The 16,465-nt window shown below is 35.7% G+C and overlaps 4 protein-coding genes across 5 annotated transcripts in view; all 4 read left to right on the plus strand.

Annotated features, from left to right (window-relative positions):
• LOC106071876 (coiled-coil-helix-coiled-coil-helix domain-containing protein 2-like) overlaps positions 1 to 16,465 on the plus strand; it is a 57,528-nt gene that overhangs the window by 23,178 nt on the left and 17,885 nt on the right. The window lies entirely within an intron of this gene.
• LOC106076424 (DNA-directed RNA polymerase II subunit RPB11-like) lies at positions 16 to 4,499 on the plus strand. The gene is made up of 4 exons (XM_056005157.1): positions 16 to 126; positions 2,012 to 2,101; positions 2,972 to 3,146; positions 4,210 to 4,499. The coding sequence occupies exons 1-4, from the start codon at positions 74 to 76 to the stop codon at positions 4,246 to 4,248; spliced, it is 357 nt and encodes a 118-aa protein (XP_055861132.1). The 5' UTR covers positions 16 to 73; the 3' UTR covers positions 4,249 to 4,499.
• LOC129921946 (uncharacterized) lies at positions 12,514 to 14,097 on the plus strand. The gene has a single exon (XM_056005321.1). The coding sequence runs from the start codon at positions 12,514 to 12,516 to the stop codon at positions 14,095 to 14,097; it is 1,584 nt and encodes a 527-aa protein (XP_055861296.1).
• The window catches only part of LOC106056879 (uncharacterized), a 61,375-nt gene continuing 59,526 nt past the window's right edge, over positions 14,617 to 16,465 (plus strand). Inside the window, exon 1 of one of the 2 annotated variants that reach the window (XM_056005155.1) lies at positions 14,617 to 14,798. In XM_056005155.1, coding sequence (XP_055861130.1) covers positions 14,767 to 14,798 — 32 coding nt within the window. In that variant the 5' untranslated portion in view covers positions 14,617 to 14,766. The remainder of the gene's footprint in view (positions 14,799 to 16,465) is intronic. The other variant, XM_013213794.2, reaches the window with a different exon arrangement.

Consider the following 16,465-nt stretch of genomic DNA (forward strand, 5'->3'; position numbering starts at 1 on the left):
TAGAAACGAGCTAATCGTAACTTCAAAAATAGAAAAACTCTAGGTCTATACTGTTTGTGTAGAAACTGTAAAAATGAATGCTCCGTCAACTTTTGAATCATTTCTCTTGTTTGAAGGAGAAAAGAAGTAATTAAGAGCTTTGTAGATTCTATCTAGATCATTATTCATAAATTTAATATTTTATCATTTGTATCTGTATGGCTCCTTTTGTCTCGAAAGGCAATGGATGCGCCCAATTGAGTCACTGGTTTTGACTTAATCTAAATCTTGAGACGGGGCAGAATCTGGTGTGGCTAATCAAGCCAATTCTAGAACGGCAGATTTTGCCACAATTCGTACATGTGTATGCCTCTGATTTAGGGCTAGCAGACAGGGCAGCTTTCTTTTTATCCCTCTTGATTAAAGCCGCTTCAATTCTTTTGTTCTCAGCAAGGGTTGTCCCAGCACGCACAGTCTGTCTCCATGCACTCCAGTCTTTGAACTCTTTGGCTATGTTTTCCCACATACTTTCGCTGATGCCTGAGGCTCTCATGTCTCGCTTGCAGACATCTCTATATGTTAGTCTTGGGCGGCCCTTGGGTCTGACTCCTTCCACAAGCTCAGCATATAAGATATCTTTCGGGATTCTACCATCTGGCATGCGGGTGACATGTCAGAGCCAGCGTAATCTTCTTTGTGTCAGGAGAGCATACATGCTGTTCATATTGGCTAATCTTAAAACTTCCTGATTGGAGACATGGTCCCTCCAAGAGATGCCCATTATGCGTCTCAGGCAGCGCAAGTGGAAACTATTCAATCTAAAGAAATGACAGATTTTTTTCATTTTGATTACAAGTGTTTTTACAAAAGAAACAATGTTTTGAAAGAGTGGAGGCTAAAAAAGGCTCTTTTTTTTCTATATTAATTTTTATAGGGGGTGTGACATGGGATAGTGACCTCAAGACAATTAATGTTAATGTTTTATATACATTACGCTTTGTGAGAATATAAATAAATATAATAAAAATAAGACTTTTTATTTAATTTGGATCATAAAATATTGCCTAGATCTGGTTGAGATCTAGGTTTAAGGGAGACTTGTCCACAGTCAATAAGTTTTAGCCTCTATGTTTCACTATCCAAAATAAACTTTTATTTTCATTTTATGAACATCAATTTATATTATCTAAAAAGGGTGTGCATTTTCCTTTAATTGTATACAAAATATAACATTTTCTGATAACAAACAAAAACGTTATTGAAGTTTAATCATAACAGGGTAGTGGAATATATACGAGTAAAATGAATAATTCCGTCGGAACGTGGAAAATAATTACGGAGTGAAAGAGTTAATTAAAATCTTTCAATTTTATTAGATCCACAGTTTCAGATTTCTTTCTAGATTAATCTAGACTAGATAGATTCTAGAATCTCTCTAATGTTTCAGATTTCTTTCTAGATTAGTCTAGACTAGATAGATTCTAGAATCTCTCTAATGTCTAGTCAATTATATATATATATATATCTAGATTCTAAAGAATTTGTAATCTAGGCTAGACAGTATATCTAGACACAAGTCTAGATTCCATTCTAGAGATTCTAGATCTAGAATTTGATAGTTCTAGATACATGTGTCTTTTTAAATTAAAGTGTCCAAGAGTAGAGAGACTATTATAAAGATTTTAGGCTCTAGATATATGTCTAAGGTGTATTATATATATATATATATATATATATATATATATATATATATATATACTAGTGACTATAAATTTATAATATAGATTTTAGTATAGTCAATAGATATGTCTATGTGGATAGACGGCTGCCAAATTATTGACCTGAAAAGCCAGGGGCCTGGATGTAAAGTTTCATTGACATTAGGCCTAGTAGAAAATTATGTTTATTCATAGATAAATTGAAATCTAATTTATATAACTAATTAAGTAGATGACTAGATGACTGACTTAATTTTATAAATTAACCATTATCTATGATCTAGAAATCTAGTTTAATTTAATTCTATTTACAGAATATACATAGAAAAAGATTCAAAAATTCCTAATGCTGCCAGCTTCACAGTGAATAAAGAAGACCACACATTGGGCAATCTAATCACAACGTAAGTTAAATCTGATCAATTGTAGTCATTTTTTTTTTTCACATCATAGCTTTTAAAATGTTTGTTATAAAACAAGTTTATGGATATAATTTATGTAAAGTAAATGAATTTAATATCAGTAATATCTTTAGCTAGATATGGAAAAACGTAGCGCATAAATATATATATATGCATTGCTAGTTGGCTTCAACTGTAAAAAACAACAACTCAAATTTAAATTACATATCTAGGAGGTGTTTGGTTTAAAATGATGTTATGCTTTTGCTAGCTGTTGTGTTTGTTTTACAAGTTTTGGGTGTTTCTTAGATTTGAAGATAATCTACTTCCTAGTCCAAACCTCCTTCAGGATGACAGGGGACCATCAAGATGACCAAATGACTGTCCAACACTCATACCACACAATCAGGCACCCAGTCCGTTAATAAAGGTGTGATAATGGCAACACAGTGTTTTGCACATGGACATCTTAAATTTCTTTTTAAAAATCCTGGTCTTTAAAAACAATTTTTACTTGAGACACTGTTTAAAATCAAATATTCTTGGCCAACATGTTTCTGACTTCTGCAAGATATTCTTTAATGTATCTACTTTAAATAAAGGGCTAGTTCTATGTGTGTAGTGCTATGTAATGGAGATATGAGCTAAACACCCCTACATATGAAAACTAACAGTTGGAAGAATGTGGTCGAGGAGGCTTAAAAGTGTCTAAGAAATACTTCTGGCTGTAAAAGAAGAGCTAGTAGTGTGTAAAAAAAATCCTTGTAACTCAACTTATGCTTGCTTTTGCTACATATTCTGCTAATGTAGAAAATTACACATGTATCTGCTACTATTATCTAAAAAATGTATGTTGTTTTGTTTTACTTGTAGTCAGCTCCTGAAAGACCCCCAGGTTCTGTTTGCCGGATACAAAATCCCACATCCATTGGAGCACAAGTTTGTTCTTCGCATACAGACAACCCCAGACTACACACCTCAAGAAGCCATTACAAATGCCATTACTGATCTCATTTCTGAAATCTCCCTCCTAGAAGAAAGATTTAAGGTTGGTATTTTTTTTTAACATTCATGACCCAAATCACTTAATAAAATGCTATATATATCTACATTTTCTTGAATCAAGAGTTGCTTAACTCTTTCTCTCCCTAATTATTTACTACATTCTTGTGGAATCAACGCTGGTATCGTCAATTAGGGAGTTAAGAAACAAAAATGAACTTAACCAATTGCGATGTACCATCATCATTATTATCATTATTATTGTGGGCTTATCACTTTCTTAATACAAGAAGATGATAAGAACTTAAAATAAAATTTTTAAACTTCTTTTAAACAATCTGAAATGTCATTAACATAATATATACCTTTCAATTTCTATCTTGATATATAATGTTCAAACACATTAAAATCAATACTTGATCTCACTTCAACACTACAATCAACACTTGCCATTCTACTGACTTGTACTCCAATTTTAACCCATTTTCATCATTCATTCACCCCTTTTTAATAAGCTTGTCTAGCTACATTTATCTTGAAGTTTTCATCAGAAAATGCTATTGTACTGATCACCAGTTTTAGGTTAAGTCGAAAAACTCGAAATATAGAACAATCTGTAAAACTTCCCATTGAAGGCCCCTAGTTTTTCAGGACAATTATTTGGCAGCTGTCTATCCGCATGTATGACGTACTGACGTGACCTCACCTGCGTGCGCGAACACTGTCCCTCTCATGTTTTAGTAAATCTTAGATCTATGTAATAGAGGTCTAGCCAGTCTAGCGTGTAGTGACCTTATGACCTGATTACTGTAGTGATAGACATTGCGGTGCTGCCACTTGCGTAACATTCTTCAAAAGGGTCCTTCGATGGGAAGTTTTACCGAACAATTTAGTTAATCTTATGATTAACAAGCATTTGTAATACCTTTAGAATTCATAGAAAACTTTAAATGTTTTTCATCTCAAACCAATAATATAAGCAGCAGTTATGTCAATGTTTTGTTCCATTGTTTGATCTCACTGTTTACATAATCTCACCAGCAAAAAAAAAAAATATGTAACCCTAACATTTGAGAAACCAAAATGATGATGTCTTTTTGTTCTTACAGGACGCTGTACGAGAAAAACAAGAAGGCTCTCCTGTCTAAGCTGTTGTATTCAATTTGATGTGTTACTTATTCATGTCCTATGTTCCTGATTTGTATTATTCACAATGCTGCTATGAAAATATTGTAATGAATATGATTATATTTTATTTTGTTATACTGTCATGATAATTCTATGAACGTTAAAATTGTGATTGTATTTCACCTGAACGTAAGTTGTAAAAATATGTTGTGGATAGCTGGAGAGAAAATGTGTTGTGGATAGCTGGAGAGAAAATGTGTTGTGGATAGCTGGAGAGAAAATGAGTTGTGGATAGCTGGAGAGAAAATGAGTTGTGGATAGAGAGAATATGAATTCAACATTGTGATGTATTTCAAATAAAAAAATATTATGAAATAATTTTGGAACATTTTTGACTAGTTGTGCTTGTTTGTGTTTAAGCTAGGTACAAAAACATTAACTACTTTGAAATCAACCTGATCACTTTTTAACTCAGGAATACATTAAGGAGCCATTTTTAAATTAATAGTGAGGCCTGTGGCTGAGAAAAAACAACTGCTTGGCTAGCTATCATTGGGACTTGAGTTCACATTTTTTGACTCCAGCTGACTAATGTTTGTTAAGTGCCTAAAGGCCCCTTAATACCCGTCCATCACAGGTCCACAAAAAAGTGTGTTTTTAAAATCTGTGCCTTGTATTGACAGTGACTGCATACCAAATAAAGCTACGGAAGTAACAGGTAGTATTCAACTATTGATAGTCATATGTATGGAAGTCATGTAGCACTTAATTAAATCTAGTAAAATGGACAATTTAGATAGTCATATGTATGGAAGTCATGACAATTTAGATAGTCATATGTATGGAAGTCATGACAATTTAGATAGTCATATGTATGGAAGTCATGTAGCACTTAATTAAATCTAGTAAAATGGACAATTTAGATAGTCATATGTATGGAAGTCATGACAATTTAGATAGTCATATGTATGGAAGTCATGACAATTTAGATAGTCATATGTATGGAAGTCATGTAGCACTTAATTAAATCTAGTAAAATGGACAATTTAATATATTATCATAACGTTTTAGTAAAATCCCCATATTGATCAAATAATTAAGAAATCATACTTCGTATTTGGATTGATTTGAATTGCTATTTGCCTTTGACCAATACTAGAATTGGCTATACTTTGTTTGGACCAATCTTTACTCAGCAGAGGTGTAAATGACCCAATAAAAAGCAGTATTTAGAAACTTCCCAGAATAAGGGATCAGAGTTTGTAGCGAAAAGTAAATTGAATGCTAAACATATCAAACAAAGACATAATGAAATTCGCATAACATGAACAATCCACATGCTTAGCTTAACACAAAAAAACACAAAATTTTTCGGAATGTTAAGGAATGAGCCAGGAGCTGGTTACCTCTGTGAGCCCGAACAATTAAAGCATCTGTAGAGGTTAAATCACTTCAATGACAGACGGTGATTTTAAAGAAAAGATAATTACCTACTCGTGGCCGTTTATCAATCTAATCCAGAGTCGGATTTAAGGAAGGACACGCGGGGATACAGCCCCACGGAGCCGCCACAAAAGATATAAGAATATATCCGAATTTCGACGGTTTTTTTTTAAAAATTGCGATGCCATGTTAGACATTGACGACTTAGTTTTTTTTTTTTTTTTTGTTTTTAATTTCGGCTTTTGTGATAAGACTGACTTGGGTCACTGAATTTCTTTTTGCCTAATGATGTGTCTCATGAATCTCTTACGACGTTCGATCACCACTTCTTTAAAAAGGTGAATAACCTTAATGACCACTAGCGGATCCAGAAATTAGGAGGGGAGGGGTGCGATTTCCCCCCCCCCCCCACCAGATCCGCCAGTGCTTGTGGCAAGGCCGGCCTTATGCATAGGTAAACTAGGCAACCACCTAGGGCCTAAAATTGGTGGGGGCCTCGCAAAGAACTAACACCAATTTTTTTTTTTAGAGAAGAAACGTTTATTAAACATGTGACCAATTTTATTGTTGCAGTACACTAGGTTTAAAATAAATTGCGTCATTTTATTTCTTCGCTGTTTTTAGCGGCCCCCGTGTGAAATGTCTGTCCGTCCGTCCCGTTTAGATCTCGTAAACTAGAAAAGATATTGAAAATCCCACATCACAATATTTTAGACCATTCAAAGTTCTGATGCAACGGCTACTTTTTTTTTCTGAAAGTGAAAAATCTAATTTTTAAAATCAGTTATGCAAGCAGTTTTTTAAAGAGAAAAAGCTAATTAGTATGCATTATAAGTTAGACCTAATTTAAAACGAATAGTAATATTAAAAATTTCATTTTCCCGAACTTTTTTTTGTTCTTGCGTATTTTTTTATTTTTTATTTTTTTTTTGAGGATTTGAATAAGAGATTGAGCCTTTTCAAAACAATTAGATTATAAGACTTAGGCCAGGGGAGGCGCGGTGGCTGAGCGCTTGGCTTCCGAACCGGGTGTCCCGGGTTCGAATCTTTGTGCGGACTGGGAATTTCAACTTTGGGATCTTTGGGTGCCTCTGAAACCACTCAGCTCTAATGGGTACCTGACATCTATAAAAAAGCTAACAAGATCCTCGAAATAAAGAATCACCCTTTGTGTCAGGATTTTGTGATTTTACCATCACAAAAGAGATACAAGACACCGATAGCAAAGACAAACAGACACAAACACTCTTTTGTTCCCCTGGCAATCAAATCATTAAATAAGAACAATCTGGTATAAACTTTGTCACATGTAAATTATGAGTGAGTCTGGTGTGAATGTACACTTTGGTTTCTTATAGTTATAATGTTTTTTGTTTGGTGTAATGCACAAATTGTAAGACAAATTTCCTTACGGATAATAAAGATTATTATTATTATTATTATTATTATTATTATTAGTTGGGGAAAAGTAAAGGCGGTTGGTCGTTGTGCTGGCTACATGACACTCTCGTTAACCGTAGGCCACAAAAAACAGATGAACTTTACATCATCTGCCTTATAGACCACAAGTTCTGAAAAAAGGGGAACTAGTTAGGCCAGGTTCACATCTAACTTTACATTCACTTTGATCTGCTGGACCGTTGGGGCACTACACAAGATCTGTTAACCTTCATTCTCCATTCTTATCTCTCATTTGTCTTTGATATAATTTCATTCGGATGTTATTTCTGAAAATATTAAAGCCTGCCTGGGTGGACCACTTCGGGGGCCGATTTTGAGTTTGTGTTTCTACACAAACTGTCTTTTGTAACCTTGTTTATTTTTCTATTTCATTTGGGACCACCAAATTCACTTTGCATTGGCCTCCAATTATCTAAGGCCGGCCCTGCTTGTGGTAAAGAACATATCTGTTGGTAATATTATCTTGGTATGTTATTCCTAGGATCTTTCTCAGCCATCACTGCTCAACCATGTCAAGCCTCAAACTTCCACGCCTCAAAGCTTAGCTGGACACTGGGACAATGATTGTATTGATAAGATGGATCTTAGCATCCATCCACCTCAGTGGCGCTACAGCCCATGAAGGGCTCTGGCCTGCTTCAATACATCCTTCCATTCAGATCTTTCCTGTGCCTTTCGTCTCCACGCCCTAACCCCAAGCTGTTGTAGATCTGCCGCCACATCATCAATCCATCGTATTCGGTGTCTGCCTTTGGATTGCCTGCCTTTTGTTTTTCGCCTGAATGCAATGGATCTTGGTCTCCAGGCTAATTGATCCGTTTGTTCAGACAGGCCATACTTTTTGAGAGACGGCTCCTGCTTTCCCTATCCGGCATGCAACAGCGTGATCGTCATGTGCATCTCCATCGCTTGTGATAACGATCTGCCTAAATAGATGAACTTTTCTATTTTATTCAAGATCAGTACGACCAATGTTGATGGGGACACTGGTTGACCAGCAGCCGATACTCTCTTGAGTGCGTCTCTTTTGAAACGCTTAGTTATCTTTTGTATACATATAATTGTAGGCCTATTCCCGAGTAACGCTTTATCGTCTGCTAATTCCAGTTCCGTCAGTGCGACGTAGTTTCATCCGGACCACCGAACATCGGAACAAAGTGTAAAAAATAAAAAGGGTGAAAAATGTATTTTCCCAACGTTAGAGATGAATGGATTTCATTCGATTCTGATATAGTCTAATATTCATTTTATTCTTCTAAAGAACACACCGTTTATTTTTCGGCGACAAAAGTTTACAGTTATTTTTTTTTTGTTGGATAATGTCGCTGCTGTCAAGCTGGCCGTGTCCTTGACATCTTGGGTGTGTCACACAGGGCATCATAAATGCATTCAATTGCTTCATGTTCTTTTGGTATCAATGCGAGTAGACTCTAAATGTAGAAGCTTCAAGAAAAAGTGGACAGATCTTTGATTTTTTTAAAATAAATAATCCAACATTGATTTGATTTGTACAGTAAATGTGGCTGCTTTTAATGTTCTGGCTGCTTTTTAAAAGCATAACATAAAAATACATTGTAAACCAAAACATTAAAAAATATGCAGACATTGTTGGCTTGAGCCGCAGATAAAAAGATTGTTAATTTACACCTAGTTGAATGATTTTAGCCTTTAGTCAAAATATTTACTAAAAAGAGACAAGAAAATGAGTTTGTGGTAAGGGCAAACTACAGAGCTGCTCGCATCAGAATTCAGAAATGAAATGTCAAAAATGTGCTTGCTAGCAGTGATGAAAGAAATTAATTCTTAAAAAAAAATGCAGTTGAAGCCGTCAGTCTTTCTCGCATGACAATTGCAAAACGAGTGGAAGATATGGTACAAATGAGACAACGCTTGTTACGACAGAGAAGCAGATTTTGAAATGTTTTTTTTTTACTGCCTCTGAGGAGTGCCCCGACAGATCTGCAACTGAAACTGATTGACTTATAAAGCCTGAAACCCCTGTTTGAGAAATTTCGAGCGATGCAGACAGTTGTTTTCTACATTGCCTACTAAAGCCACGGGTTTCTAATAAGCTAAATAAAATAGTTTATTTCATTTTTTTCAACTTTTCATTGATGTGGCCCGCGACACGAGTGTCGGAAATTAAAATGGCCTGCAGACTGTACAAGGTTGGGCATCACTGGCATAAAGAATACAGACTGATTCAGTTTTTTTTTAAAATGACAACTTCGATGGCTATCGGAAAGAGAAATGGAGATAATCTTCACCTTTGTCTGGCACCAGTTTGAAGAGCTTCGTTATTTCTCGTCTGTTCTAACACAACAACAACGTACCCACCTTGGCGGGAAGGGGTTCATTGCTTCCGGTCCCATGGCCAATAGTAGCCCAAACGGTAAGGAAGAAACATTTGTTGATTGTAAGAATGTAAATTTTTAAATTCTTACATAATTTTACTGAAAATCCTGGTAAATTTATTATTTTTAAATTATCTGGCACAAATAAAAATAAATTAAAAACTAATAATAATAATAATTGTAATAATAAATATGTAAGCAATGAGAAATTAGGTCTACTCTACCGTAAGAAAAAAATTAAATTGTTTATCTACTTTTACTTTTACTTTCATTTATTAGTATTTCGATACATTTTTACCAGTTAAGATACATGAATTAATGTTATGAATCGACATTAAATTTAAATTCATTAATAGCTGCATAATGTTGTCTTGTTGAAATACATAACTTCAACTTCCAATACACAATGATACTCCTCACTATTTTGGTACAGTCACTCATCCATTTTACAGATCTATTTCAAGAGTTTTACCTGGTAATGAACATTTAATACACAACAAAACCAAAGAATCATACACAACACTTAAAAAGCTGTTACAGGAAAGCCTAGTGAATAGGATTAAGTGGGGGAGAGTTCTTGGGGTGACAGAATTCAAGGACACATTCATAAACCTACACAGTAAACATATCCCACCAAAAGCTAGAGAGATTAGTTATAGACTTATCTTTGGGATGACCCCTATGGTTAGAAGACGGGCAAATGACCGTGAATGTATATTATGCCACCTTGAAAATGCTGATAACGAAAAACACATGTATTTGGAATGTCCATTATTCCTTCAAGTTAGAAGTACTGTAAGGGACCTATTGGAAGCAAACTGTGGCAATTATGTAAATGTTAACTTGTGTATTATTTTAAACAAGCTGCCAAAACTAAAAAATAAAATGATACATAACTTTAACTTGATTATTGTTTCCGAATACAGGAATCTTGTTTGGGCTCCCTGGCTCAAATGTCTACATAATAATAAGGTGTTTGATCCTAATCACTTGGAATTAACATTTAGAAAAATAATGGACTTTAGGGTAGAGAATTATCTAGTTTGATTTTCATATACCTGTATAATGCTCATGTAGTTTTTCAGAAATAGGGTGTTGGGGGTCAGGGATATCTGATATTGTGTTGATTGTTCTGGAGTAGAGTATACTTGTATCATTTTTCTGTCTTTAGGGGGTTCATTGGTTAGGTAGTATGTCTTTGATATTAAATAATATTTCTATTACTGTTATTATATTTTTAGGTTAATCACTTTTCAATTGTTTATGATTTAATACTTGTGAATTATGATAACTTACAAATAAAAACATAAAAAAAAAAAAAAGCCCACAAAAGAGGCAAGATGGCCCATAAAAGAGGCATATAAAGCCCAAAAAAGAGGCAAAGAAAAGAGGCATAAAGCCCAAGGATTCCTATGATGATAAAGCTAAAACTGAATAGCGCAAATTCTGAGGTATCCTTTTAAAAAAAAAAAAATAATAATAATAATGATAAAGCTAAAACTGAATGGCGCAAATTCTGAGGTTTCCTTTAAAAAAAAAAAAAAATCATTATTTCCGAATACAGGAATCTTTTTTGGGCTAGCTGGCTCAAAACTATACATAATAATAAAGTGTTTGATCCTAATCACTTAAAAAAGACAATTAGGAAAATTATTGATTTTAGGGTAGAGAATTATCTAGATTGATTTTCATATGCCTATACAATACTCAGGCAGTATTCCAGAAAAGGGGTGTTGGGGGTCAGATAATTGATATTGTGTTGATTGTTCTGGGGTAGAGGATCCTTGTATCATTTTTCTGTCTCTGGTGGTTTCATTAGTTAGGTAGTATGTCTTTGCTATTGAATAATATTTCTATTACTATTATTATATTGTAATAACTTAAGTGAGGCAACTCAAGGAGGCACATATATCTTTATTTACACGACATCACAAGTTCATAAAACAACATCTTTCTTAGGCACAGTCTTTTCACTTCGGCTCTCAACTTGGGCGGAAATCGTTCTCCTCTCTTCCTAATGTTGACATCCTTCTCAGTCTAGTTTATCACAGTGCGCACCTTCTAGCTCAGATGGCGGTGCGCATGGCATAGTTATAACAATATTTCTAGGTTAATCACTTTTCAATTGTTTATGATTTAATACTTGTGAATTATGAGAACTTACAAATAAAAAAAAGCCCACAAAAGAGGCATATAACGCCCAAAAAAAAAAAGAGGCAAAGAAAAGAGGCCTAAGGCCCAAGGATTCCTATGATGATAAAGCTAAAATTGAATAGCGCAAATTCTGAGGTTTCCTATAAAAAAAAATAATTATGGAATATAAATGTTTATTCAGTACTGAAGAGATGACATTGCCAACAACACATAAGACACTAACATAAGTTTACGGTTTACACAACAGTTCATGTTAACATTGTTCATGAACTGTCCAAACTTGACCATCACTGGGTTGTCCATTGTCCTCTGTTGTAGACGAACGAAGATAGTGGGGTTCTTTCGGATGGATCTGTCCTTATTTCCTATAGAAGCCCAAAGGTTCCAAGAAGTATACATGTTTTTGTTGGAGCGATTGAATTCCTGAAACTGTTATGTACCACAAAGTGGGCTAATCAACGCCAAAAACTGTTCATGTACATCACTCAGTCATAAGTCCCACGCCATTGTATACAGGCTGAAAGGTCCAAAGAAACATTATTACTATGACCGCTTTCCCAAATCACTAGTAGAGAAACCTTCACAAGTTGACAGACCGGTACCTGTTTCCAGATGTTAGATTTTCTTTAACCCAAGATTGAGGCCACACAGCCTTGTAGTAAGCTCATGAGGAACTTATAGGACTAGCTATAATCTAAGATTGATTATGCATTCCAGTATGTCTGGTCTGGCGATAATTTTTTCCCCAATGAAGTCCCGGGACAACTAATCTCCACCAGTTGACACCGAGAGGTCCTGGAGTTTGGGCTTCCATAGGAAATAAGATCATTCCGAAAGAATCCCACTATCTTCGTTCGTCTTCAACAGAGGACAATGGACAACCACTTGAACGTCAAGTTTGGACAGTTCATGAACAATGTGAACCTCAAGTTTGGACAGTTCATGAACAATGTGAACGTCAAGTTTGGACAGTTCATGAACAATGTGAACGTCAAGTTTGGACAGTTCATGAACAATGTGAACGTCAAGTTTGGACAGTTCATAAACAATGTGAACGTCAAGTTTGGACAGTTCATAAACAATGTGAACCTCAAGTTTGGACAGTTCATGAACAATGTGAACGTCAAGTTTGGACAGTTCATGAACAATGTGAACGTCAAGTTTGGACAGTTCATGAACAATGTGAACGTCAAGTTTGGACAGTTCATGAACAATGTGAACCTCAAGTTTGGAAAGTTCATAAACAATGTGAACGTCAAGTTTGGACAGTTCATGAACAATGTGAACGTCAAGTTTGGACAGTTCATGAACAATGTGAACATCAAGTTTGGACAGTTCATGAACAATGTGAACGTCAAGTTTGGACAGTTCATGAACAATGTGAACGTCAAGTTTGGACAGTTCATGAACAATGTGAACGTCAAGTTTGGACAGTTCATAAACAATGTGAACGTCAAGTTTGGACAGTTCATGAACAATGTGAACGTCAAGTTTGGACAGTTCATGAACAATGTGAACGTCAAGTTTGGACAGTTCATGAACAATGTGAACGTCAAGTTTGGACAGTTCATAAACAATGTGAACCTCAAGTTTGGACAGTTCATGAACAATGTGAACCTCAAGTTTGGACAGTTCATGAACAATGTGAACGTCAAGTTTGGACAGTTCATGAACAATGTGAACGTCAAGTTTGGACAGTTCATGAACAATGTGAACCTCAAGTTTGGAAAGTTCATAAACAATGTGAACGTCAAGTTTGGACAGTTCATGAACAATGTGAACGTCAAGTTTGGACAGTTCATGAACAATGTGAACATCAAGTTTGGACAGTTCATGAACAATGTGAACGTCAAGTTTGGACAGTTCATGAACAATGTGAACGTCAAGTTTGGACAGTTCATGAACAATGTGAACGTCAAGTTTGGACAGTTCATAAACAATGTGAACGTCAAGTTTGGACAGTTCATAAACAATGTGAACCTCAAGTTTGGACAGTTCATGAACAATGTGAACGTCAAGTTTGGACAGTTCATGAACAATGTGAACGTCAAGTTTGGACAGTTCATGAACAATGTGAACCTCAAGTTTGGACAGTTCATGAACAATGTGAACGTCAAGTTTGGACAGTTCATGAACAATGTGAACGTCAAGTTTGGACAGTTCATGAACAATGTGAACGTCAAGTTTGGACAGTTCATGAACAATGTGAACCTCAAGTTTGGACAGTTCATGAACCATGTGAACGTCAAGTTTGGACAGTTCATGAACAACGTGAACGTCAAGTTTGGACAGTTCATGAACAATGTGAACGTCAAGTTTGGACAGTTCATGAACAATGTGAACCTCAAGTTTGGACAGTTCATGAACAATGTGAACGTCAAGTTTGGACAGTTCATGAACAATGTGAACGTATATTTCTGTGTAAACAGGGAACTTGCCGTAACGAAATTATTATAAAATCTACCTTTATCTTAATGGTTGGAAGGTGTTACATGTTTCTAACTATGTCTTTTTTATGATGCAAATGAAAATCGTATGTGGACTCGATGAAACCCACAGTTTTAGAAATTAAAAAAAATTGTGAACCCAAGTAAAATATTCTACTTTGAAAAAAAAAAAAAAGCCTAATACTTGTAGTAGTAAATATGTGCATTTCTTCTACTCATCTAATCTCCCTTTCTTTTTCTATTCTCACTCCTCTTTCATCGAGATGGTCAGCCGCTGAAACACGCGCTACGAACTCTTTATTCGAGGAAGCCCATTCGAATTCACAATAGTCACAACAGTCACGTGGCGACAGCTTGCAGCAACTCTGTCACTGGAAGAAGATTTCATTCACAAACAGCGCGAGACACAAACGCTCCAATCAGATCAGACTTGCTTTTTTTTTTTTTTTCCTACACAAGACGTGTAGCATTTTCTGTTTGTTAAGAGCTTAACAAAATCAAAGACTTGGCGCGTGCAGGCCACACAGCACGTGACTTGGCTAACACTTTCGTTTGGTAAATAAAAAATCGGAGTTATTGGATAACTTTCCATTTTAGGGATTTACGTTCAAGCATTCAAAAAGTGGTATTTCGCATGGTGTGTTTCGTGAAAGAAACGGAGAAATGACATTTCGTGTTAATGGATATTTCTCTTAGCTTTACGACTACAAGGTAAGAGAATTCTGTTCATCTCATCCTCATCTCTGGCTGTGGTCCCTTCTGGGGCATAGGTCACCAACCAGCTTCCTCCAAGGCATCTCGCGGTTCTGGGCGAGTCTCTCCAACTGTCCCCACGTCTTGCCCATCTGCTTGGCGTCTGCTTCTAAATAAGATTCAAGCTTAAGATATGTTGTTGTTTTTTAATCTGTCATCATTCCGACAATGCCCTTATTATGAACGACAGCGCTGGCTGACCTCTCTCTCCCATTTTTGTTAGTCCATCACTGACCAACTTATAAGATAAGAGAAAAAAGAGACTTTTGAGGATCGCGTACAATACTCTCTATCTCTTTCGTCGCACAAAAAGGAGAATTGAATATTGCATTCTATATCCTAGTGTCTCGTGTTTGTGCACTCATTCATGAGTACTTATGTTTGTGTACATGTTTGTGTACTCTTGTTTTTGTACTTATGTTTGTGTAATAAGGTTTGTTTACTATTGTTTGTGCATCAAATCAATGTTTGTATAGTAATAATTGTGTAATAATGTTAGTGTATTAATGTTTGTGTACTTCTGTTTGCTGACTAATGTTTGTTTACTACTGTTTGCGCACTAATCTTTGTGTACTAATGTTTGTGTTTCAATATGTATCTTCTTCTTCTTCTTCTTCTCTCTCTCTCTCTTTCTCCCTTTCTTTCTCTCCTCTTTTTTTTCCTTTCTCTTTTTCTCCCTTTCTTTCTCTCCTCTTTCTTCCTTTCTCTCTTTCTCCCTTTCTTTCTCTCCTCTTTCTTCCTTTCTCTCCTCTTTCTCTCCTCTTTCTCTCCTCTTTCTCTCCTCTTTCTCCCTTTCTTTCTCTTTCTTTCTCTCCTTTTCTCTTTTTTCGTTTCTCTCTTTCTCCCTCTCCTATTCTCTTTCTCCCTTTCTCTCTTTATCCCTCTCATATTCTCTTTTTTCCTTTCTCTCTTTCTCCCTTTCTTTCTCTGCTATTCTCTTTCTTCCTTTCTCTCTTTCTCCTTTTCTTTCTCTCCTATTCTCTTTCTGCATTTCTCTTTATCCCTTTCTTTCTCTCTTTCTCACTTTCTTTCTCTCCTATTCTCTTTCTTCCTTTCTCTCTTTCTCCCGTTCCTCTTTCACTGAATAGAGTTGGACTAGTAAAATATTATTTCTAAAGAGATTAGGAGATACCATTTCAAAATAGCTTTTTTTCAAAATCAAATAATCTGCATTGATGTGTTAGTTATAGTGCATTTTGACTGTTTATATTATAAAATCTTTTTTAATACATTTTTAAAGTTTCTGTCAAAAAGTGTCCCCTGAACATTAAGTTCCTGTTTTCTAGGCTGAGAAGGGAAAAGTTCTCTAGCAAACGTCTGTTTCTCTTAAGTCAGTGTTTCGCAAACTTTTGACTTATGCGTACCCCTTCTAGAATTTATTGTTTTGCATGTTTCAGAGGCACATCTTAGACTTAGACTTAGGTCTTCCCGCGCCGTTCGGCGCATTGGGCGGCAAAGATCTGTCACTGGCAATGTCTGAAGCCTCCTCCCAACTGGTGTCCACTGTTCTGAGGTCCTCCATGAAGGTGTGTCGCCAAGTAATACGAGGACGTTCCTGTTTGCGCTTTCCTCGTATTGGTCTCCATGTTATCGCAACTCTTGGTGTGCGTAGTTCATTTTGACGT

Source organism: Biomphalaria glabrata, chromosome 12 (genome assembly GCF_947242115.1).
Source record: "Biomphalaria glabrata chromosome 12, xgBioGlab47.1, whole genome shotgun sequence".
NCBI lineage: Eukaryota > Metazoa > Mollusca > Gastropoda > Planorbidae > Biomphalaria > Biomphalaria glabrata.

Coding starts and splice junctions, on each gene's coding strand:
- LOC129921946 (XM_056005321.1), top strand. CDS start 12,514: ATGGACAACCACTTGAACGTCAAGTTTGGACAGTTCATGAACAATGTG.
- LOC106076424 (XM_056005157.1), top strand. CDS start 74: ATGAATGCTCCGTCAACTTTTGAATCATTTCTCTTGTTTGAAGGAGAA. Junction 127..2,011: donor TTGTTTGAAGGAGAAAAGAA/GTAATTAAGAGC, acceptor TTCTATTTACAG/AATATACATAGAAAAAGATT. Junction 2,102..2,971: donor TTGGGCAATCTAATCACAAC/GTAAGTTAAATC, acceptor TTTTACTTGTAG/TCAGCTCCTGAAAGACCCCC.